This window comes from Macaca fascicularis, chromosome 1 (assembly GCF_037993035.2).
Source record: "Macaca fascicularis isolate 582-1 chromosome 1, T2T-MFA8v1.1".
NCBI classification, from domain to species: Eukaryota; Metazoa; Chordata; class Mammalia; order Primates; family Cercopithecidae; genus Macaca; species Macaca fascicularis.
In genome coordinates this window covers 202,380,658-202,404,203 of record NC_088375.1, presented here as the reverse complement: position 1 = coordinate 202,404,203, position 23,546 = coordinate 202,380,658, and the positions used below count along the sequence as shown (strand labels likewise).

At 43.8% G+C, this 23,546-nt stretch overlaps 1 protein-coding gene across 18 annotated transcripts in view; it reads right to left on the bottom strand.

Moving 5' to 3' along the window:
- The window catches only part of ZBTB8OS (zinc finger and BTB domain containing 8 opposite strand), a 46,506-nt gene that overhangs the window by 6,083 nt on the left and 16,877 nt on the right, over positions 1-23,546 (bottom strand). For 2 of the 18 annotated variants that reach the window (XR_010582976.1, XR_012423240.1), the window contains exons 2-8: positions 21,314-21,338; positions 20,504-20,625; positions 20,192-20,274; positions 18,361-18,413; positions 13,524-13,560; positions 7,199-7,316; positions 5,680-5,776 (exon numbers count right to left, since the gene is read on the bottom strand). Coding sequence is in view for 10 of the 18 variants with exons in the window: in XM_065534312.2 (XP_065390384.1) it covers positions 5,754-5,776; positions 7,199-7,316; positions 13,524-13,560; positions 18,361-18,413; positions 20,192-20,274; positions 20,504-20,625; positions 21,314-21,338 (461 nt within the window). In the remaining 8 variants the exon portion in view is untranslated. Of the gene's footprint in view, positions 1-4,592; positions 5,010-5,493; positions 5,777-7,198; positions 7,317-7,375; positions 8,484-13,523; positions 13,561-18,360; positions 18,414-20,191; positions 20,275-20,503; positions 20,626-21,313; positions 21,339-23,546 lie in introns of those variants that run through there. The other 16 variants (XM_045375579.3, XM_005544089.5, XR_012423243.1 and 13 more) reach the window with 13 other exon arrangements.

The following is a 23,546-nucleotide window of genomic DNA, read 5'->3' as shown; positions in this document are numbered from 1 at the left end:
CACTTTGGGAAGCCGAGGTAGGCAGATCACCTGAGGCCAGGAGTTCCAGACCAGCCTGGCCAACATGGCAAAACCCCCTCTCTACTAAAAATACAAAAATTACCCGGGTGCAGTGGCACATGCCTGTAGCCCCAGCTACTTGGGAGGGTGAGGTGGAAGAATCATTTAAACCTGGGAGGTGGAGGCTGCAGTGAGCCGAGATCACACCACTGCACTCCAGCCTGGGTGACAGACTGAGACTCTGTCTCAAAAACAACAACAACAACAAAATGTTATGCCAGAGTCAGATTGGAAAGTAAGTCACGATATATAGGGTTAAATAAAATTCATCTGATGAAAATGTATGGTTCGTAGGGCATGATTCCCCAGACCCCTTAGACAGGAATTTGGGCAAGATAAAAAAATCAGAGCTTAGTCCTCAGAGCCCATGACTATAATGTCTTTAGTGTTTATACTGGGAGGTAGTTTAGTTTAGTTTAGTTTGCTTTACTTTAATTTTTGAGATGGAGTCTCGCTCTGTTGCCCAGGCTGGAGGGCAGTGGCACAATCTTGAATCACTGCAACCTCTCTCCTGGGTCCCAGCGATTTTCCTGCCTCAGTCTCCCGAGTAGCTGGGATTACAGGTGCGCACCACCATGCCTGTTTGGGAGGCCAAGGCATGTGGATCACGAGGTCAGGAGATTGAGACCATCCTGGCCAACATGGTGAAACCCCATCTCTACTAAAAATAGAAAAAATTAGCCAGGTATGGTGGTTCATGCCTGTAGTCCTAGCTACTCGGGAGGCTGAGGCAGGGGAATCACTTAAACCTGGGAAGCAGAGGTTGCAATGAGCCAAGATCGCGCCACTGCACTCCAGCCTGGCAGCAGAGACTCTGTCTCAAAAAAAAAAAAAAAAAAAAAAAAAAAAAAAAAAAAAAAAAAAAAAAGAAAGAAAGAAAGAAAGAATGTTAAGAATGTTGTGTAAATACACTGACTACAGTCTGAAGTCTCAAGTCTGCCTCTTATAGCCAGATAGTATTAGTTGTCACTAATTTCCTCATTAATAAAATGTAGAACAAATGTACTACATGTAAAATTGCTGTAGGACAAATGGGTAACATTTTCCAGTTGGAAGCACCTAGAAGAATGTTTTGTACAGTGGAGACCTGGATATGCATTTATGACAAAATAAATGTTGGTTCTTTTTTTTTTTTTTTTGAGATGGAGTTTCACTCTTATTGCCCAGGCTGGAGTGCAGTGGCGCGATCTCAGCTCACTGCAACCTCCGCCTCCCAGGTTCGAGCAATTCTCCTGCCTCGGCCTCCCTAGTAGCTGGGATTACAGACGCCCGCCACCACAACCGGCTAATTTTGTACTTTTAGTAGAGACGGGGTTTATCCACGTTGATCAGGCTGGTCTCGAACTCCCGACCTAAGGTGATCCACCCACCTCGGCCTCCCAAAGTGCTGGGATTACAGGCATGAGCCACTGCACCCGGCCATAATGTTGGTTCATTCTAAAAGCACACTCTTGCATGTTCAGAATTTAACATTAAGCAATTACTTATAGGTAATTTTTTTTTTTTTTGAAACGGAGTTTCGCTCTTGTCACCCAGGTAGGAGTGCAATGGTGCGATCTTGGCTCACTGCAACCTCCGCCTCCCAAGTTCAAGCGATTCTCCTGCCTCAGCCTCCAGAGTAGGTGGGATGACAGGCGCCTGCCACCATGGCCAGCTAATTTTTGCATTTTTAGTAGAGATGGGGTTTCACCACATTGGCCAGGCTTGTCTCGAACTCCTGAACTCAGGTGATCCACCTACCTCAGCCTCCCAAAGTGCTGTGATTACAGGCATGAGCTATCGTACCAGGCCACTTATAGGTAAACAAAAAAAATGTACATTGTACATTAGGAAATCATACTGATAAAGTAATACAGTCACTAAATTCTAACAGTTTGCTCTGGAAGAGCTTTTGGAGGATATCTTTTCCAATATCCTCATTTCTGAAGTGAGGAAACTAAATTCTCAGTCTCATAGTTTCTCTGTGGCAAAGCTAGTATCGTTGAGATCATTCAGGGCTTCTTACTGGGCAGAATCTGGTAATCCCCAAACCTTCTGCATGTCAGATTGGGTGAGGGGTAGCCCCAGTAGTTCATGATGGCACTTCTATCTTGAGAAGGGTATGAGTGGTTCTTCTTGAACATTTTCTTCCAAACTGGAGAGAACTGGCAAAAGAGGCTGTGGATACAACCACTTAGCCATCTTAGATGGGGAGGTACCAGTAATAAGAGATCATCTACTGGGTGTGGTGGGCCACACCTGTTATCCTAGCACTTTAGGAGGCCATGGCAACAGGATCTCTTGATCCCTGAAGTTCAAGACAAGCCTGGGCAACATAGTAACATCCCATCTCTAAAATAAAAATAAAAATGTTTAAAAAGATCATCAGCCAGGCGCGGTAGCTCATGCCTGTAATCCCAGCACTTTGGGAGGCCAAGGCGGGCAGATCACAAGGTCAGGAGATCAAGACCATCCTGGCTAACATGGTGAAACCCCGTCTCTACTAAAACTACACACACACACAAAAATTAGCAGGGCGTGGTGGCGGGCACCTGTAGTCCCAGCTACTAGGGAGTCTGAGGCAGGAGAATGGCGTGAACCTAGGAGGTGGAGCTTGCAGTGAGCCAAGATCACATCACTGTACTCCACGCTGGGCAACAGAGCGAGACTCCATCTAAAAAAAAAAAAAAAAAATCATACCACTATTGTTACCCATAGTACATACATACACTGTTACCCATAACACATAGATAAGGAAGTACGTCCAAGGTCATCAATAGAGCAAGGATTAAGAATCAAGGCTTGTGAATTAAGATTCCTTTTTTTTTTTTTTTTTGGAGACAAGATCTCACTCTCACCCAGGCTGGAGTGCAGTGGTGTCATCATGGCTCACTGCAGTCTAGACTTCCTGGACTCAGGTGATTCTCCCACCTCAGCTGCCCAATTTGGGACTACAGGCCTGTGCCACCATCCCCGGCTATTTTCCTGTATTTTTGTAGAGGTGGGGTTTCAGCATGTTGCCCAGGCTAGTCTCAAACTCCTAGGCTCAAGCGATCCACCTGTGTTGGCCTCCCAAATTATTGGGATTACCGACATGAGCCATCGTACCCAGCCGGACTTGAGATTCTTAAACTCTTGAGATTTGTTCAAGAAGTTGACCCGCAGTCTCTGCCTAAGAGTTTTAGGTAGCCCTAAAACACTTAATCCATTGATCATTAAGTAGTCAATGACCATCTATTATGTGATCTGGGGGCTTGCTTTCTCTTCAGAGAGACAAAACTAGAAAACATTCGACAATTATAAAATTGACTAAGCTGGCAAATCTTTAAAACTAACTAGACAGGCACAATTCAGAGAAGACCACTGATGGCTGAAATGGTTGGCAAGGTTTCTTGGTGACAGGCTTTGACGTGAACTTTATTTATTTATTTATTTATTTACTTTTTATTTTTGAGGTGGAGCCTCGCTCTGTCGCCCAGGCTGCAGTGCAGTGGCACAATCTTGGCTCACTGCAACCTCCGCCTCCTAGGTTCAAGCAATTCTCTGCCTCAGCTTCCCGTGTAGCTGGAATTACAGGTGCCCAACACCATACCCAGCTAGTTTTTGTATTTTTAGTAGAGATGAGTTTCACCATCTTGGCCAGGCTGGTCTTGAACTCCTGACCTTGTGACCCACTTGCCTCGGCCTCCCAAAGTTCTGGGATTACAGGCGTTAGCCACCACGCCAGGCCTGATGTGGACTTTAACGCAGAACTTGCAAGATGTTTGCCCCTCATTGTGATTACCATAGTAGTTTTTCCCCCCCCAAAAAAATTGGGAGCTTTCACATAAAAATCCCAATTTTTGAGGTGTCATGAAAAACTACGACACTCAGCTTGTATTCCTACTACCGACAAGGATTGTCGCTGAGGCAGCTGACCTCTCAGACACTATAATCCCTGGGCTCAACACTTACAGCCAATTCCATTACCCACCTGGCTCCTTGGGCAGTGGGTTTGCTTCCCTTACTTTAGGAGGAAGGATAAAGGCAGCCCAAAAAGGAGAATTGGACAGAAAAGTGAAGATGAGTGGGTATGTCATGAGGTGAGAGATAATGTTGAGACACTTATAACTAGAACAGAGTTTTCATGTGAGGATAAGGTTCACTCCCCATTTAAACCAATTAGCTCTGCTGTGGGGGACAATCTGCTCCCTAGACCAAAACACGTATTTGAAACTAGCAGAAGAATCTGGTGACAGCCAGTGCAACCATTTCAATAAATAAACCAAAATAAACTGTGCATTGCTGCTGATGGACTAAAGATGCCAATTTTCTATATAATGGGTGACATACTCAATTTCCTTCTATTGATTACCTTCATTTTGGCATATTTAAAAACTAACATACATTTTTTTTTCTTTTTGGAGATGGAGTTTCGCTCTTGTTGCCCAGGCTGGAGTGCAATGGCACGATCTCGGCTCACTGCAACCTCTGTCTCCCAGGTTCAAGCGATTCTCCTGCCTCAGCCTCCCAAGTAGCTGGGACTACAGGCATGTGCCACTACGTGTGGCTAATTCTGTATTTTTTAGTAGAGACAGAGTTTCTCCATGTTGGTCAGGCTGGTCTGGAACTCCCAACCACAAGTGATGCGCCCGCCTCAGCCTCCCAAAGTGCTGGGATTACAGGCATGAGGCACTGTGCCCGGCCAAAAACTCATATTAAAATTTGAAATTGACATTAAAATAAATAGATTATAAGTTTATCATACATTATAATTTGTATTGCATAATTACATCTCACTTGTTTTTACTTAACTCCATTATGTAGTACTGGTGGTAAGCAATATTGAGGCAGAATAGGGTCTGCAGGCAGGGAACCTAAGGCAGATGTGCGCTGACTTCCTAGAACTGAATCAAGAAGATCAGATGGTACTCCCTTTGGCTCCCCAGTCTTCAGTGGGAACTTTACTTCAGCCTCTGATTGGTCACCTCCTACAACCAATCACACTGGTCATGGGCCACTCCTTAATTTACATAGAATATAACCAAGTAAGAAATGGGAAACCTCTAGAGGGTATTTAAACCCCAGAAAATCCTGTAACCAGCGCTCTTGAGCCCTTGCTTGAGCCTGCTCACACTCTATGGAGTGTTCTTTTTGTTTCAATAAATTTGTGCTTTCATTGCTTCATTTTTTTGCTTTGTTTGTGCGTTTTGTCCAATTATTTGTTCAAAATGCCAAGAACCTGTCAACTCATAGTCAAGCAAGACCTTTCACGGGTAACAATATAGTTGCCTCACATGCTTTTTGTCCTGGGCAAGTCTGTGCCCCATGTAGTTTTTGTTTTGTTTGAGACAGGGTTTTATTCCTGTCGCCCAGGCTGGAGTGCAGTGGCACGATCTTGGCTCACTGCAACCTCTGCCTCCTGGGTTCAAGAGATTCTCCTGCCTCAGCCTCCCAAGTAGCTGGGACTACCAGTGCATGCCACCACACATGGCTAATTTTTGTATTTTAGTAGAGATGGGGTTTCACCATGTTGCCCAGGCTGGTCTCAAACTCCTGGGCTCAAGTGATCCACCCACCTCGGCCTCCCAAAGTGCTGGGATTACAGGTACGAGCCACCATGCCCAGCTCTACTTGGTTTTAATATATTCCAGCTCTCACCCTCTTCTTATTCTGGATTTGGCCTTCATTGCCTTCCTGGTCTTCCATTGTTCATTTTCACGATCAAGCTCCAATTAGCCCACGATATGCAAAGGTTCTGTGAAAAAAAGAGCCCCATCTCAGCCTGGCAATCAATCCTAATAAAAGGTAAAAGGGTTCTAGACCGGGCGTGGTGGCTCACTCCTGTAATCCCAGCACTCTGGGAGGCCGAGGCGGGTGGATCACAAGGTCAGGAGACTGAGACCATCCTGGCTAACACGGTGAAACCCCATCTCTACTAAAAATACATAAAATTTGGACGGGCCCGGTGGCTCACGCCTGTAATCCCAGCACTTTGGGAGGCCGAGGCGGGCGGATCACGAGGTCAGGAGATCTAGACCATTCTGGCTAACACAGTGAAACCCCGTCTCTACTAAAAATATGAAAAAAATTAGCCGGGCATGGTGGTGGGTACCTGTAGTCCCAGCTACTCGGGAGGCTGAGGCAGGAGAATGGCGTGAACCTGGGAGGCAGAGCTTGCAGTGAGCCGAGACCGCGCCACTGCACTCCAGCCTGGGCGACAGAGCCAGACTCCGTCTCAAAAAAACAAAAGGGTTCTGAGGGATGTTTTTGGCTTGAAGAGTTACAATTCAAATCTGTAAAAGGTGCCTGAGTACAAAGAAGGTTAAAAAGCACTACCCAGTGTTCCTGCTATATATTCATTTGAAGAGCTGCTTTTCAAACCACAGGCTCTTGGCCTATTCTTCATTAACCCTATTTTCTTTTTCTGTTTTAAGATGGAGTCTCACCCTGTCACCTAAGCTGCAATTCAGTGGCACAATCTCAGCTCACTGCAACCTCCACCTCCTGGGTTCAAGCGATTCTCATTGCCTCAGGCTTTCAAGTAGCTGGGATAACAGGCGCCTGCCACCACACCAGGCTAATATTTTGTATTTTTAGTAGAGATAGGGTTTTGCCATGTTGGCCAGGCTGGGCTGAACTCCTGATCTCAGGTGATCCACCTGCCTCAGCCTCCCAAAGTGCTGGGATTACAGGTGTGAGCCACACTGTGCCCGGCTTTCATTAACCCTATTTTCTGTTAAACACTCATAGAAAAATAGTTGCTAATCCGTTCCTTTTAGTTCAAGTTTGCCATACTGTGAGGATATTCAGCACCACCCAGTGGCAATTTTTTTATGTTCTTGTGAATAAATAGCAATTTTGCAAACTCTTGATCCCAAAAGATAGTACCTGTATCAATAGAAACAAGAAAAAAGTTGTGAATCAAACTAAATTTCATTTATAAAAAGTCTTCTACTTTAAGAGTTCAGATCATTTTAAGGTTGTTTTCCTGGCCTCATGTCTCCTTAAAGACAAATAGTTAGGCCAGGTGCAGTGGCTCACACCTGTAATCCCAGCACTTTGGGAGGCCAAGGTAGATCACTTGAGCCCAGGAGTTCAAGACCAGTTCAAGACAACATAGTGAGACCGCATCTCTACAAAAAAATTTTAAAACTTAGCCAGGTATGGTGGTGCATACCTGTAGTTCCAGCTATTTGGGAGGCTGAGTTGGAAGGACTGCTTGAGCCCAGCAGTTTGAGGTCACAGTAAGCTATGATTGCACCACTGCATTCCAGCCTGGGAGACAGAACAAGATCCTGTCTCAAAAAAAAAAAGGACGAATAACTTAGGTAGTTAAACAACAACAATAAATAAATTTTTCAAAAATTCTCCTTTTATTCTCTAGTTATACACATATACTCACTTTCAAATAAAATTCTACATTAGAAGGAAAAGCCTCTTTGTAAGGCATAGTATTGACGTTTTCTTATGAGAAAATAGGAAATATCATCAGTGCTTTTAAAAAAGTGAAAGCGTAAGAGAAAATCAGGGCTCTATCTAGAGAAGTCTAATTGTTTCTCTATAAAAACCAACTGGAATACAGGATACCTGTCCTATAGCAACCTAAAACACAACCTCCCTTGATGTACATATAGAAAATATATGTCTTGTAGCCAGGCGCAGTGGCTTATGCCTGTAATCTCAGCACTTTGGGAGGCCAAGGGGGGTGAATCATGAGGTCAGGAGATGGAGACCATCCTGGCTAACACGGTGAAACCGTCTCTACTAAAAATACAAAAATTAGCTGGGCATGGTGGCGGGCGCCTATAGTCCCAGCTACCTATAAGGCTGAGGCAGGAGAATGACGTGAACTCAGGAGGCGGAGCTTGAAGTGAGCCGAGATCATGCCACTGCGCTTCAGCCTGGGCTACAGAGCAAGACCAACTCAAAAACAAAAAAGAAAGAAAGAAAGAAAATATATGTCTTAACCAACTTGGAAGAAAAACAAAATTCTGTGTGTGCAAATATATTTTTTCAAGTTACTCTTTTTTCAACCTGGATTTAGCCTCAGGCTGCTGCTGACATCCTCGCGGGGGTGAGGCTGGAGGGCTTGCATTGCACTGAAAGGGCATGAGGCACCTACTGCCACAGCAGAGAATCAAAGGACCATAACTGTCCCTTGGGGATTGAAGAATTCTTTAAAGTCTGATTATTTGGGGAACACAGACTAAGGCTGTACCCTGATTTTCCCTTTCTGAAAGTCACATTTTAACTAAAACATTTCTGTTCTACAAATTTCCACGTATCAAAAGACGCTGTAGAATTTAATTCATAGTGTCTTCTCAAAAGGAAAAAAAAAAGCAGTTATTCATAGGAGTCTTTTCTTTTTTGGTGTCTTAAATGTCAATGATCACAAAAACTTCTGGCTTCTCTTCGTCATACACCTGCATTGCTGAATATGTTATTGCTTTGACTTCTGTTCCCTAAAGTTGGGGTTAGAGAAAAAAAAATAGGAAAATAGGATATTGAAATCATAATCATTAATTCTAGCAACAATCGGCAGAAAGTAAAAATTTTGGTATTTTGAAAATGAAAAACTCACATGAAACAATTCGTTATGAAATTAGCATAGTATACAGGGATCCAAGAAAAATGAGAGGCAACACACGCACAACGGAGTTGGGACATGGAACTCTAATCCTGGCTTTGTTTCCAGCTGGGTATAGAAATTGTCTGGCCTATCTGGACATCAGTTTTTCATTGATAAAATGGGTTAAATCACATAAAGACACATCCATAGGTATGTTCACTGCAGTACTATTCACAATAGCAAAGACATAGAATCAACCCACATGCCCATCAATGGTAGACTGGATAAAGAAAATGTGATACATATACACCATGGAATACTACACAGCCATAAAAAAGAATGAGATCATGTCCTTTGCAACAACATGGATGGAGCTGGAGGCCATAATCCTAAGTGAATTCGTGCAGGAACAAAAAACCAATACCACGTTTCCATATATTTAAGAGGGACACAAACATTGAGTACACATGAACACAAAGAGGGAAACAAGACACCGGGTCTGCTGATTGAAAAACTGCCTATCAGGTATTACGCTGATTACCTGGGTGAAAAATTATCTGTACACTAAACCTCCACAACATGCAATGTACCCATGTAACAAACTTGCATGTGCACCCCATGAACCTAAAAATAAAAGTTGGAAAGAAAAAAAGTAAAAAGCTTTTGAGGATGATTAAAAAAAAAAAAATGGGTTGAATCAAACAACACAAGCTTTTCTACTATTTGGCTCGGGGCTCCTTCTGAAACCCAAACCACCTCCTTATACTCTGACCTAGGCCTTAGGAACTCAACCTATTCTCTTTTCCTCAGCTGCCAACACTCACTTCACCTCTTGGGACTCTTCTCTTTCCAAGTCTAGCTGAAGAGTAAGATACACTTTCCCAGGTCAAAAGCTCTCCACACGTCTCTGATACATGACACTGCCCAACCCTGCCCCAGTTTAAGACCACAGAATTAGATGTTCTCTTAGGTTCTTTCCAGCTCCAAAAGGAATCTACAGTAATTCTGTGCACCATAAAATGTATCCAGCAATACGTAAATGACATTTGCTAGCTGTACACCACACAAAAAAAGGAAGATTTCACAGAAGGATATAAGTGGCAGTGCCGCTGCTTTTTCTCCTCTGCCACAATCACCTGGCAAAACCACAACCTAATTCAAGTTCAACTGTCTGCTTATGGCAGCACACACCATGCTAATTGGTATCACCCTGAGTGTATGTCTACACATCTCAAACAGGAATTCAGCACTTGCAGTAAAATCTTACAATTACCAATAAATTCCCTTTTTCACTCTCTGAGACAATTCTTTCCCTTCTCCTCTAGTGATCATTCCTCCCTCATTCTCACTCTGAATCAATTGTGCTTCCTAGAGAAAGTAAGAGCAACTCAGTAAGAACTGACGCATCTTCCTACCACCAAATCTACCATCATGCTGTATCTGTACTCACCTTAGCCTCCCTGGCTGCAATGAATGGCTTGTCCCTGCTCCCATCAGAAGGCCAACTTCTATACATGAGTATTCGATCCTATACCCGCCTTACCAAATTTTACCAAAGAGGCTGTGGCCCTATCTCTACAACCTTATCTGCTACTATTACACCTTCACTCTCAGCTCCAGCTTGCTGTTCCGTGAACACAACCTATCTCATTTCAGGGCCTTTACACCTGTTTCTTCACCTGGAAAGTTCTTCCATATTTATGCTCACTTATCTCTCTTGCCTTATCCTGATGGCACTGGTCACTATCTGAAATTATGTGTTTACATGTTTGTCTGGCTCACTTATTCCATCCACTACGTTTTAAACTCAGTGAGGGCAGAGACTTCACTTATCCTATTACATTTCTACCTTGAGTGCGTAAAAAAATGTCTGAAACACTAGAGGCACTTGATTCAACATTTGCTGAATGCATGCATAAACTCATGGATGAATGGAATATGGATTCATGGAGAGAAGGTAAAGACAATATTAAAACCAGGAAGGTATTTTTAAACCAAGAAATATTCCAGGAACCAGATGTTTTAATAAGCTATTTGTAAAATATTCCTTTTGGTTTTGAAAAGTTGTTTGATTGGCTGGGCACAGTGGCTCATGCCTGTAATCCCAGCACTTTGGGAGGCCAAGGCAGGCGGATCACCTGAAGTCAGGTGTTTGAGACCAGCCTGACCAACATGGTGAAACCCCGCCTCTACTAAAAATACAAAAATTAGCAGGGCGTGGTGGCGTGCACCTGTAATCCCAGCTATTCAGGAGGCTAAGACAGGAGAATCACTTGAACCTGGCAGGCGGAGGTTGCAGTGAGCTGAGATTGCGCTACTGCACTCCAGCCTGGGCAACAGAGTGAGATTCTATCTCACAAAAAAAAGTTATTTGATTATTCATTCATTCAAAAAATAGGAAGTAGCTAGGTGCGGTGGCTCACGCCTATAATCCCAGTACTTTGGGTGGCCGAGGTGGGTAGATCACCTGAGGTCGGGAGTTTGAAACCAGCCCGGCCAACATGGTGAAACCCCATCTCTACTAAAATACAAAAATTAGTCGGGCATAGTTGCATGCGCCTGTAATCCCAGCTACTCGGGAGGCTGAGACACGAGAAGCCCTTGAACCCAGGAGGGGGAGGGTGAAGTAAGCAGAGATTGTGTCACTGCACTCCCTCCTGGGTGACAGGGTGAGACTGTCTCGAAAAAAAGAAATAATAAAAACTGTTGGCTGGGCGTGATGGCTCATGCCTCCTTTGGGAGGCTGAGGCAGGTGAATCACCCGAGGTCAGGAGTTCGAGACTAGCCTGGCCAACATGGTGAAACCCCATCTCTACTAAAAATACAAAAACTTATCCAGGTATGGTGGCATGTGCCTGTAATCCCAGCTACTCGGGAAGCTGAGGCAGGAGAATTGCTTGAACCTGGGAGGCAAAGGTTGCAGTGAGCCGAGATCGTGCCACTGCACTCCAGCTTGGGCAATAGCATGAGACTCCGTCTCAAAAAAAAAAAAAAAAAAAAAAACTGTTAGGAGTACCAAGCTGGAATTGGTGGTATGTACCTATAAGCTCAGCTATTCAGGAGACTGAAGTGGGGGGATTGCTTGAGCCTAGGAGTTTCAGATCAGCCTGGGCAACATAGCAAGGCACTGTCTCACATAAACAAAAACTCTTAGGAGTAAATGAAATTAATTTGCTCATGATTCATTCTGAATACTTCCAATGGCAAGTGTGAATTTAGAATACAGTTTTGTGCTGCATAACAACATTTTGGTTAATGATTAACTGCATATATGATGGTGGTCTGAGAAGATTATAATACCTTTTTTTTTTTTTTTTTGAGACGGTATTTCACTCTTGTTGCCCAGGCTGGAGTGCTAGGGCATGATCTCCGCTCACTGCAACCTCCGCCTCCCAGGTTCAATCTCCTGCCTCAGCCTCCCACATAGCTGGGATTACAGGCACCCACCACCACACCCAGCTAATTTTTGTATTTTTAGTAGAGACAGGGTTTCACCAAGTTGGCCAGGCTAGTCTCCAACTCCTGACCTCAGGTGATTCACACCTCGGCCTCCCAAAGTGTTGGGATTACAGGCGTGAGCCACCACACCCAGCCTATAATACTGTATTTTACTATACCTTTTTTTGGTATTTAGAAATATAAACACACAAATATTTACCAATGTGTAACAACTGCCCATAGTATTCAGTATAGTAACATGTTGTACAGGTTCGTAGCCTAGGAGCGATAGGCTATACCATATAGCATAGGTTATACCATCTAGGTTTGTGTAAGTACACTCTATGATGTTTGCACAATGACGTAATCACCTAAAGATGCATTTCTCAGAATGTATCCCAGTAGTTAAGTGACCTATGACTGTATCTGGCCTAAACACAGGGGTCAGCAAAATATATATAGCTCACAGGCCAAATCGCCTCTTTTTCTACAGTCCCATAAAGTAAGAGTGATATTTATATCTGTATTTATTTATTTTTATTTTATTTTTTTGAGACCAGTCTTGCTCTGTCACCCAGGCTGGAGTGCAGTGGCATGATCTCAGCTCACTGCAACCTCTGCCACCCAGGTTCAAGTGATTCTCCTGCCTCAGCCTCCTGAGCAGCTAGGATTACAGGTGCGTGCCACCACGCCCAGCTAATTTTTGTATTTTTAGTAGAGGCTAGGTTTCACTATATTGGCCAGGCTGGTCTCAAACTCCTGACCACAAGCGATCTGCCTGCCTTGGCCTCCCAAAGTGCTGGGATTACAGGTCTGAGCCACCGTGCCTGGTCTGATTTTTACATTTTTAAATGGTTGGGGGGGAAAATCAAAACAATGACATTTTGTTACATTTGAAAATGGTAAGAAATTCAAATTTCAATGGGCATAAAAAAGTTTTACTAGAATACAAGTGAACTCATTCATTTAAGTATTATCTATGGCTGCTTTGGTTCTACAACAGAAGCACTGAGTAGCTGCTCTTCTGTCATTCTTGGCCCACAAATCTTAAAACATTCATTTTCTGTTCATTTTACAGAAAAAAAAACCTGCCAACTCCTATTCCAATAGATTTCCTATCATAGAGTGACGCCATACAGGTCGGCAAATACAGAATCTAGAGACACACAGAAAGTATAAGGTACAATAAAGAACATCTAGTCCAACATCTTTATTATAGGAGAAGAAATCAAAGGTCAAAAAGGCAAAGGGAATTTCAAATCCCACAATAATCTGAACAAACCTGACCCTAGAACCCAATGCTGACTACTCATCCACTAAATCAGGTGTGTATAATCACAGTATTTTAACAAAATACATCCAGACAGGTCAGAGAACTTTGAGAAAAACTTATCACTTTACACCAGTTAGAACTAACTGAAGTTGACTGTCACATACATGAACTTTATAGTAAGGAAATTTTTCATGTTCTTAATGACTGGATTTTAAAACATACCTGAGGGTGCTTGGACAATGAAAATTCTTCTCCCCACCTTGAGAATACAAATTAAAACATGATTAAGATTTGTTCTCTCTTTATATATAAGCCTTGTAAATGTGGTTAACATGCTAGAAAGCCAAAAGAGACAGGTGGGGTCAGGGAGCTGTTGTTTCACTTTGATGTGTCAGAAGATACAGCTGTTGAGGGACGTGTGCGCAGTGGTCATTATTTGCTCTCAAGGTTGATAGTTAAGGCCGGGCGTGGTGGCTCACACCTATAATCCTGGCACTTTGGGAGGCCAAAGGGAGGATCGCTTGAGCCCAGGAGTTTGAGAACAGCCTGAGCAACATAGGGAGACCTCATCTGTACATAAAATTAAAAAAAAAAAAAAAATTGGTTGGGTGTGGTGACACATGCCTGTGGTCCTAGCCACTCAAGAGGAGGAGGCAGGAAGATTGCTTGAGCCCAGAAGTCAAGGCTGCAGTGAGCTGTGATTGCACCACTGCACTCTAGGCTGGGTGTCAGGGCAACACTCTGCCTCAAAAGAAATTTTTAATTACAGGCTGGGCATGGTGGCTCACGCCTGTAATCCCAGCACTTTGGGAGACTGAGGTGGGTGGATCACCTGAGGTCCGGAGATCGAGACCAGCCTGACCAACATGGAGAAACCCTGTCTCTACTAAAAATACAAAATTAGCCAGGTGTGGTGGCACATGTCTGTAATCCCAGCTACTTGGGAGGCTGAGGCAGGTAATCGCTTCAACCCAAGAGGCAGAGGTTGCAGTGAGCTGAGATCACGCCACTGTACTCCAGCCTAGGCAACAGAGCAAAACGAAGAAGGTCATACACTGTGGCTCATACCTGTAATCCCAGTACTTTAGGTGGCGAAGGCGGGAAGATCACCTGAGGTCAGGAGTTCAAGACCAGCCTGGCCAACATGGTGAAACTCCGTCTCTACTAAAAATACAAAAATTAGCCAGGCATGGTAGTGGGCACCTGTAATCTGAACTACTCAGGAAGCTGAGGCAAGAGAATCGCTTGAACCCAGGAGGCAGAGATTGCAGTGAGCTGAGATCATGCCACTGCACTCCAGCCTGGGCAACAGAGCGAGACTCTGTCTCAAAAAAAAAAAAAATTTAATTATGGTGGCTCCCACCTGTAATCCCAGCACTTTGAGAGGCAGAGGTAGGTGAATCCAGGAGTTCAAAACCAGCCTGGCCAACATGGTGAGACCTCGTCTCTACTAAAAATACAAAAATTAGGCAGGCATGGTGGTATGTGCCTGTGGCCCCACCTACTCGGGAGGCTGAGGCACAAGAATGGTTTCAATCTGGGAGGCGGACATTTCAGTGAACCAAGATCATGCCATTGTACTCCCAGCCTGGGCAACAGAGTGAGACTGTCTAAAAAACAAACAAAAAAATTAATTTAAAAAACTTTGGCCGGGCGCGGTGGCTCAAGCCTGTAATCCCAGCACTTTGGGAGGCCGAGACGGGCGGATCACGAGGTCAGGAGATCGAGACCATCCTGGCTAACACGGTGAAACCCCGTCTCTACTAAAAAATACAAAAAACTAGCCGGGCGAGGTGGCGGGCGCCTGTAGTCCCAGCTACTCGGGAGGCTGAGGCAGGAGAATGGTCTAAACCCGGGAGGCGGAGCTTGCAGTGAGCTGAGATCTGGCCACTGCACCCCAGCCTGGGCGACAGAGCAAGACTCTGTCTCAAAAAAAAAAAAAAAAAAAACTTTAAAAAAGGTTGATAGTTGATCTCAAAATAAATGTGCCCCAATATAGTGTACCTATGGTGGAATCTCAATAAACATTGTTTAATAAATATTGTTTCAAAACAGAGTAGTAACATATTCAAAATTTTTACTATCCTCAGAGTTATGAAACTAAAGTAGGCTGGGTGCAGTGGCTCACACCTGTAATTTCGGCACTTTGGGAGACTGAGGTAGGAAGATAGCTTGAGCTCAGGAGTTAGAGACCAGCCTGGGAAATGTAGTGAGACCCTGTCTCTACAAAAAATGTTTAAAAAATAATAATAATAATTAGCCAGGCATGGTGGCATATATCTGTAGTCCTAGCTACATGGGAGGTTGAAGTAGGAGGGCTGCTTGAGCCCAAAAGGTCACGGTTGTAGTGAGCCATGATCATGCCACTGCACTCCAGGCTGAGAGACAAAGCAAAACCCTCTCTCAAAACAAAAACAACAAAAACGAAACAAAAAAGAAAAAAAAAAACTAATTAAATAATACCTCCCATTGCAGAAAGCAAGTCTGAGTACCAAAGGCAAAATACTAGACTCTATAATACGCTCCAAACTTGGTTTGCACTTTACAACTTTTCTAAAAGTATCCATGATCTGTATATAGAAGGCCCTAGAAAAGTAATTTAGAACTTGGGATCAGTCTCCTCTCTGCCTTTGACACTAATGTGACTGAAGATCACAACGTGGTGTAGTAGAAAGAGCAAAGTTTTAAAATTCTGTTCAAACACATATTAGCTAGTACTTTTGGACAAGCTTGTTTCTTTTTTTTTTTTTTGAGCCGGAGTCTCGCTCTGTTGCCAGGCTGGAGTGCAGAGGCACGATCTTGGCTCACTGCAACCTCCACCTCCTGGGTTCAAGCGATTCTCCTGCCTCAGCCTCTTGAGTAGTTCAGGTCACAGGTGCCCACCACCACGCCTGGCTAATTTTTGTATTTTTAGTAGGGATGGGGTTCCACCATGTTGACTAGGATGGCCTCAATCTCTTGACCTCGTGATCCGTCCGCCTTGGCCTCCCAAAGGGCTGGTATTATAGGCGTGAGCCACCGCACCCAGCAAGTCTGTTTCTTTTTTTTTTTTTTTTTTTTTGAGACGGAGTCTCGCTCTGTCGCCCAGGCTGGAGTGCAGTGGCGCGATCTCGGCTCACTGCAAGCTCCGCCTCCCGGGTTCACGCCATTCTCCTGCCTCAGCCTCCTGAGTAGCTGGGACTACAGGCGCCCACAACCGCGCCCGGCTAATTTTTTGTATTTTTAGTAGAGACGGGGTTTCACCGTGGTCTCGATCTCCTGACCTTGTGATCCGCCCGCCTCGGCCTCCCAAAGTGCTGGGATTACAGGCGTGAGCCACCGCGCCCGGCCCCAGCAAGTCTGTTTCTTTACTCATTAAACAACAACAACAACACAGAGGTGAAGATAATAAAAGATCTCACTTTACAAAAAAGAAGTGAATGAAATTCAATATAAAATGGGGCCACAGGAGTTAGAGACCAGCCTAGCAACACAGCAAGACCCCATCTCTATAAAAAATAAAAAATTAGCTGAGATTAGCCAGGCATGGTGGCAGGCGCCTGTAATCCCAGCTACTCAGGAGGCTAAGGCAGGAGAATCGCTTGAACTCTGGAGGCAGAGGTTGCATCGAGCCAAGACTGCAGCACCGCACTCCAGCCTGGGCAACAGAGCAAGACTCTGTCTCAACAACAACAACAAATTAGCTGGGCACGGTAGTGCGCACCTGTAATTTCAGGTACTTGGGAGGCTAAGGAAGGAGATCACTTGAGCCCAGGAGTTCAAAGCTGCAGTGAGCCATGATTACACTACTGCACTCCAGCCTGGGGGCCAGGGCAAGACCCTGTCTCAAATAAATCAATAAATTAAATTGAGCCAGGTGTGGTAGTGTGCACCTGTTGTCCCAGCTACTCAGGAAGCCAAGACAGGAGGATCACTTGAGCCCAGGAGTTGGAGGACGCCTGGGCAACATAGTGAATGAGAACCCATTTCTAAAAAAATAAATGAGGGCGGGCGCAGTGGCTCAGGCCTGTAATCTCAGCACTTCGGGAGGGCCGAGGTGGACAGATCACCTGAGGTCAAGAGTTTGAGACCAGTCTGGCCAACATGGTGAAACACTGTCTATACTAAAAATACAAAAAATTAGCTGGGCATGGTGGCAGGCGCCTATAATCTCAGCTACTCGGGAAGCTGAGGCAGAAGAATCACTTGAACCCAGGAGGTGGAGGTTACAGTGAGCTGAGATCACGCCACTGCACTCTAGCCTGAGCAACAGAGCAAGACTCTGTCTCAAAAAAAACCAAATAAATAAAAAATAAATGAAAATAAAATTTAAAAGTTGTATGTAAAAGTAACCTAGGAGGGCCAGGAACAGTGGCTCATGCCTGTTATCTCAGCACTTTGGGAGGCTGAGGCCAGGGGACAGTCTGAGCCCAGGAGTTTGAGACCAGCCTGGGCAACATGGGGAGACCCCATCTCTTCAGAAAACAAAAGAGTCAGCCAGGCGTAGTGGTGCACTTGGTGGTCCCAGCTATTCAGGAGGCTGAGGTGGGAGGATCCCTTGAGCCCAGGAGGCTGAAGCTGCAGTGAGCCGTGACCGCACCACTGTATTCCAGCCTGGGTGACAGAACAAGACGTTATCTAAAAAAAAAAAATTTAAAAACCTAAAAAATATAATTAAGTGACTAAAGAAACCTGAGAGACAAGTCCAGTCAAAGTGACCTAATTGTTTGCAAACTCTGGCAGGAAAAGAAAAGTACGATTTGTTAGTAGAAAGAACTGATTTAAATAGGTCTAAAAGTGAGAATGTATGAGAAAAAAATGTGTCAGTGTTTCCCATCCACTAAGCTGGGCTTTATGCTGTGCCATTTAGCAATTATTTGTATTCTCTCCCTAAAAATCAACAAATTGGGAATCAGATTTAACAATTAAAATCAACTTTATTTTGATAAGTTTCTGGTCCTTCCAAGTCCTTAGGCATCCCACAAAACTCAATCTGCAAGTGGCCCTCTGTTTCCTTGCCCATTGAATTCAATGAAGAATATAACTTTAACTTGGTACTTAAAAGATTTTCAAAACTTACCCAATTGATCGTAATTTGAAATTTCTTTGATCAATACTAAGTACTTTCACTTCCTAGAGAGGAAAAAAAAATTTTAATTAAAAAAGCTCATAATAGACCATCTACTAAAAATCTTTTTGTTTTGTTTTGTTTTTTTGGACCATCTACTAAAAACCTGTACAACTCTTTTTTTTTTTTTTTTTTTCTGAGACGGAGTCTTACTCTGTCGCCCAGGCTGGAGTGCAGTGGCATGATCTCGGCTCACTACAACATCCGCCTCCCAGGTTCAAGCAATTCTCCTGTCTCAGCCCGCCAAGTAGCTGGGACTACAGGTGCTTGCCACCACGCCCGGCCAATCCATTTTTTTTGTATTTTTAGTAGAGATGGGGTTTCACCTTATTGGTCAGACTGGTCTTGAACTCCTGACCTCAGGTGATCCACCCACCTCAGCTTCCCAAAGTGCTGCGATTACAGGCGTGAGCCACCACGCCTGGCCTTTACAACCTTTTCTAGAAAACAATAGCATACAACTTCTGTGAAGCAAAGAAAATTAAAATATTAGCTTAAATAGGATAACAAATGAGATATATATGTATATGGGTTTTTTAGTTTTTGTTTTTTTTGAGACAAGGTTTCGCTCTGTTGCCCAGGCTGGAATGCCCTGGCATGATCTTGGCTCACTGCAACCTTCACCTCCCAAGCTCAAGCAATCCTCCCACCTCAGCTTCTGGAGTAGATGGGACCACAGGCATGTGCCACCAGATTATTATTGTTTGTTTGTTTGTTTTCAGAGAGGGAGTTTCGCCATGTTGCCCAAGCTGAGTATTAAATATATTTCAAGGAAATAAGTTTTTTCTTACATATTCAAGGGAGGCATTCTAGAAGGATGTAAGATCCAAAAATATGAGTCAAAAGAATTTCTCTGCAAGATATATGTTAGAGGACTACTCTGGACACACTGCCTATAGGGTAGCCCTGCTCTGCAGGGGGCAGTACCTCCACTGCTGCTGTACACTGCCACTTCAATAAAAGCTGTTGTTTAACGCTGGGGGAAAATAGATATATGGTGGAGGAGGACATAGGATTTCAATCACTCTGAGCCTAATAAAATACTGGTAGGCACTTGAACTCTGTAGGGTGAGTGAATCAGTTGATAGAGTGAGTATAAGCAGTGAAGCTGGTAAAGCAGAGAATGGAGGAATTATAAAAGCAGAGAGTGCCATCTCTGTTAAATAACAATGACATTGCAGATGTGTTCCCTTCTAAAGGATGACAGCAGCAAGCAATCTCCATTTGGCTTTTCCTTTTTTCATGTTAAGGAAAACTAAAAGCTGCAATTGTTTAACTTAGGCCAATGTGACAGGGCTACTACATTTCAAATGAACAAAAGGAACAATGGATGGACATAAATATAGCTCAAACTTGGGACATATAAAAAGTGTGGATGAGGCTGCATGCAATGCTCACACCTGTAGTCCCACCACTTTGCAAAATTGAGACAGGAGGATTGCTGGAGGCTAGGAGTTCAAGACCAGCCTCCGTGACATAGCAACACCCTGTCTCTATCAAAAACAAAAACAGAAAAAAACGTGCATGAAAACTGTAGGTACCTTTTTATCACACAATCCTGATTAGTGACAAATACATGAGATCTAAATACAAAATGTTCACACATAGGCAAATGCAGGTTAACCAGGAAGTACCCGTGGTCATTATGATTTCTGCAAATTAGTATCGTCTTATTTGTATGGATTTGTTTTGTTTCACATGTCCTATTTTAAATCATCTGTTCTATTTTAAAATATGAACTAAGAATCCATTTGCTCAATAAAAAAGAAAAACCTTTGCTTACCCGGGGTATGAAGAATTCATCAGCACTGAACTTATAAAGCCATTCATCCAAAAAGTGAAACAGAAGAGACTGTAAGTCATCTCCTACACAGGATCAAAACAGCCATAATAGTATGTTTAATAATTCTGGTCTCTAAAAACATACTTGAATTTAAAAGTGCAATAAATGTCTAGGTCAGTTGAAAGAGAAAGAAAAGACTCATCATTAATTTTCTGGTTCTTTTTGTGAAAATAATACTCATATTATGTAAAATACTGCACAATTGTATACAATACTGTATAACAATTTCTTCCTTGTGAATAAATCATTTACCTTGGGTTTCTACTTCTACTGTTTGGAGGGGCTCCACTGTCCCAGTATCTGTCATGTAACCAAACATGGCCATTGCACATTGCTCGAATGCTTCCTCCAGAGTATCTCCCCACGCGTGTAACCTAAAGAAGCATATTCATGCTCGGTGTAATATAATCCACCGTGAGAAAGAAAACTTGATAGCAAGCAAAGTCAAAATAAATTCAGTATGATAAATACAAATTTTAAGGCCTCAATCAATTTAATGGCACTGCAACTGGGTGCTTTTATTTTTATTATTTATTTATGTTTTTTAGACTGAGTCTCACTCTGTCGCCCAAGCTGGAGTGCAGTGGTACGATCTTGGGTGACTGCAACCCCCGCCTCCTCGGTTCAAGCGATTCTCCTGCCTCAGCCTCACAAGTAGCTGGGATTACAGGCGCACACCACCACGCCTGGCTAATTTTTGTATTTTTAGTAGAGACGGGGTTTTACCATGTTGGTCAGGCTGGTCTCGAACTCCTGACCTCATGATCCGTCTGCCTCAGCCTCCCAAAGTGCTGGGATTATAGGCGTGAGCCACTGTGCCCAGCCTTATTTTTATTTTTTGAGATGGGGTCTCTCTCTGTCACCCAGGCTGGAGTGCAGTGGTGTGATCTTGGCTCACTGAGCCACTGAACCCTGCAAAACTGGGTGCTTTTAAACCACGATTTTCATATTGTGTAGGAACCAAAATGAGAGGGGAAAAATTAAAGATAGGGATACCAAGATTAAAACATTCAGTCTTCCTATTGACATGGTTTCAAAGGAATGAACTCCCACTATACTCACTGGACATCCGCTGTATGATCCAAATCTGAGGGAGAGAGGGAAAAACACTTATAAGACACTAAACTTCACTCTCAAATCACACACACAAAATAACTCTAGTCCGTTATTATTAGGAATATCATCTTTAAAGAGCAAGAAAACGTAGGCCAGTCCATCCACACCTTTTGCTATCTATTTACTCAACAAAGTTAATTGCTTTGCTTTGTTGGAATCTTTTTTTTTTTTTTTTTTTTTTGAGACAGAGAGCTGAGATTGAGCCACTGCACTCTAGCCTGGGCAACAGAGCAAGACTCCATCTCAAATTAAATAAATAAATAAAATAAAATTCCGGGTTTCTGTCTCACCTTTTCTTTTACAGTGAACCTAATCCTAGGTAAAATCAATTTAGAAAATAAACACATTGGCCGGGCGCGGTGGCTCAAGTCTGTAATCCCAGCACTTTGGGAGGCCGAGGCGGGCGGATCACAAGGTCAGGAGATCGAGACCACAGTGAAACCCTGTCTCTACTAAAAATACAAAAAATTAGCCGGGCGCGGTGGCGGGCGCCTATAGTCCCAGCTACTCAGGAGGCTGAGGCAGAAGAATGGCGGGAACCCGGGAGGCGGAGCTTGCAGTGAGCCGAGATCGCGCCACTGCACTCCAGCCTGGGCAACAGCGTGAGACTCCGTCTCAAAAAAAAAAAAAAAAAAAAAAAAAAGAAAATAAACTCCACAATATATAAGCTTTTTCCGGATATTCCCACAGGAAAACCAGAAAGTAACAAACGGTACCATAGTACACTCCCATTGGATATCTCCTCTCAACATTTTTAGAGTCTATTCTTAAGCCATATCTTTTTTTTTTTTTTAGATGGAGTTTCACTCTGTCATCCAGGCTGGAGTGCAGTAGCACGATCTTGGCTCACTGCAGCCTCTGCCTTCAGGGTTCAAACAATTCTCCTGCCTCAGCCTCCTGAGTAGCTGGTATTACAGGCGTATGCCACCACACCTGGGTAATTTTTGTACTTTTAGTAGAGGTGAGGTTTCACCATGTTGGCCAGGCTGCCCTTGAACTCTTGACTTCAGGTGATCCACCCACCTCAGCCTCCTAAAGTGCTGGGATCACAGGCGTGAGCCACTGCGCCTAGTCCACATCATGGCTTTCATCAATTCTTCCCACTTAGGATCACAGAATATTATGGCTAGAAGGAATTCTTGGAGATCATTAATATGATTCCTTCACTTGGAACTGCCTTTGCAAAATTATAACTGAGGAAATTATGACAGTGAAAGAAATCAGACCTAACTGACTCCATCTTGCTTCTAACCTTTAAGCTGTCCTTGTTCATTTCTGGTGGGCCGAACTAACTTTGGGAAGGAATTCAGTTCATGGTTAGACTCTGAAACAATAACAGCCCTTTCCCAAAAAGACCCTCTTCTTGCCTGGGGACCAAACAGAATGCCTTTCAAGGACTAACAAATTAGCTACAAGATTAGAAATTGGAGTTTAAGGGTCATGTAGCCTCTAGTTCCAAGAGTCTGAACCTCCCCAAATTGCTCCTGTGGATAACATCACTATTGCAAAACCTAAGATCAATACTTGAGATATTTTGCAGACCCTGCCCTCCATGGATCAGCTGACACCACCCAAACTGGAAAGCTGGCTCAACCAGTTTTGCCGTCCCACATAGGAAGACAGCAAGAAAAACTCACTTCAATCCCCTGTGATTCCATCTCCAACCTGACCAATTAGCAGCATCCACTTCCCAAGCCCCTACCCGTCAAATTGTCTTTAAAAACTGATCCCCGAAAGCTCGGGGAGACTGATTTGAGTAATAAAACTCCGGTCTCATGCACAACCAGCTCTGCATAAATTACTCTTTCTCCATTGCAATTCTCCCATCTTGATGAATCGGCTCTGTCTTGGCAGCGGGCAAAGTGAACCCATTAGGCGGTTACACTTAAAAGAAAAAACCTGAGGCCAGGCGCAGTGGCTCATGCCTGTAATCCCAGCACTTCGGGAGGCCGAGGCGAGTGGATCACAAGGTCAGGAGATAGAGACCATCCTGGCCAACATGATGAAACCTCATCTCTACTAAAACACAAAAAATTAGCTGGGCTTGGTGGCGCGCACCTGTAAACCCATCTACTCAGGAGGCTGAGGCAGGAGAATCGCTTGAACCCGGGAGGTAGAGGTTGCAGTGAGCCAAGATCGTGCCACTGCATTCCAGCCTGGGCAACAAGAACAAAACTCA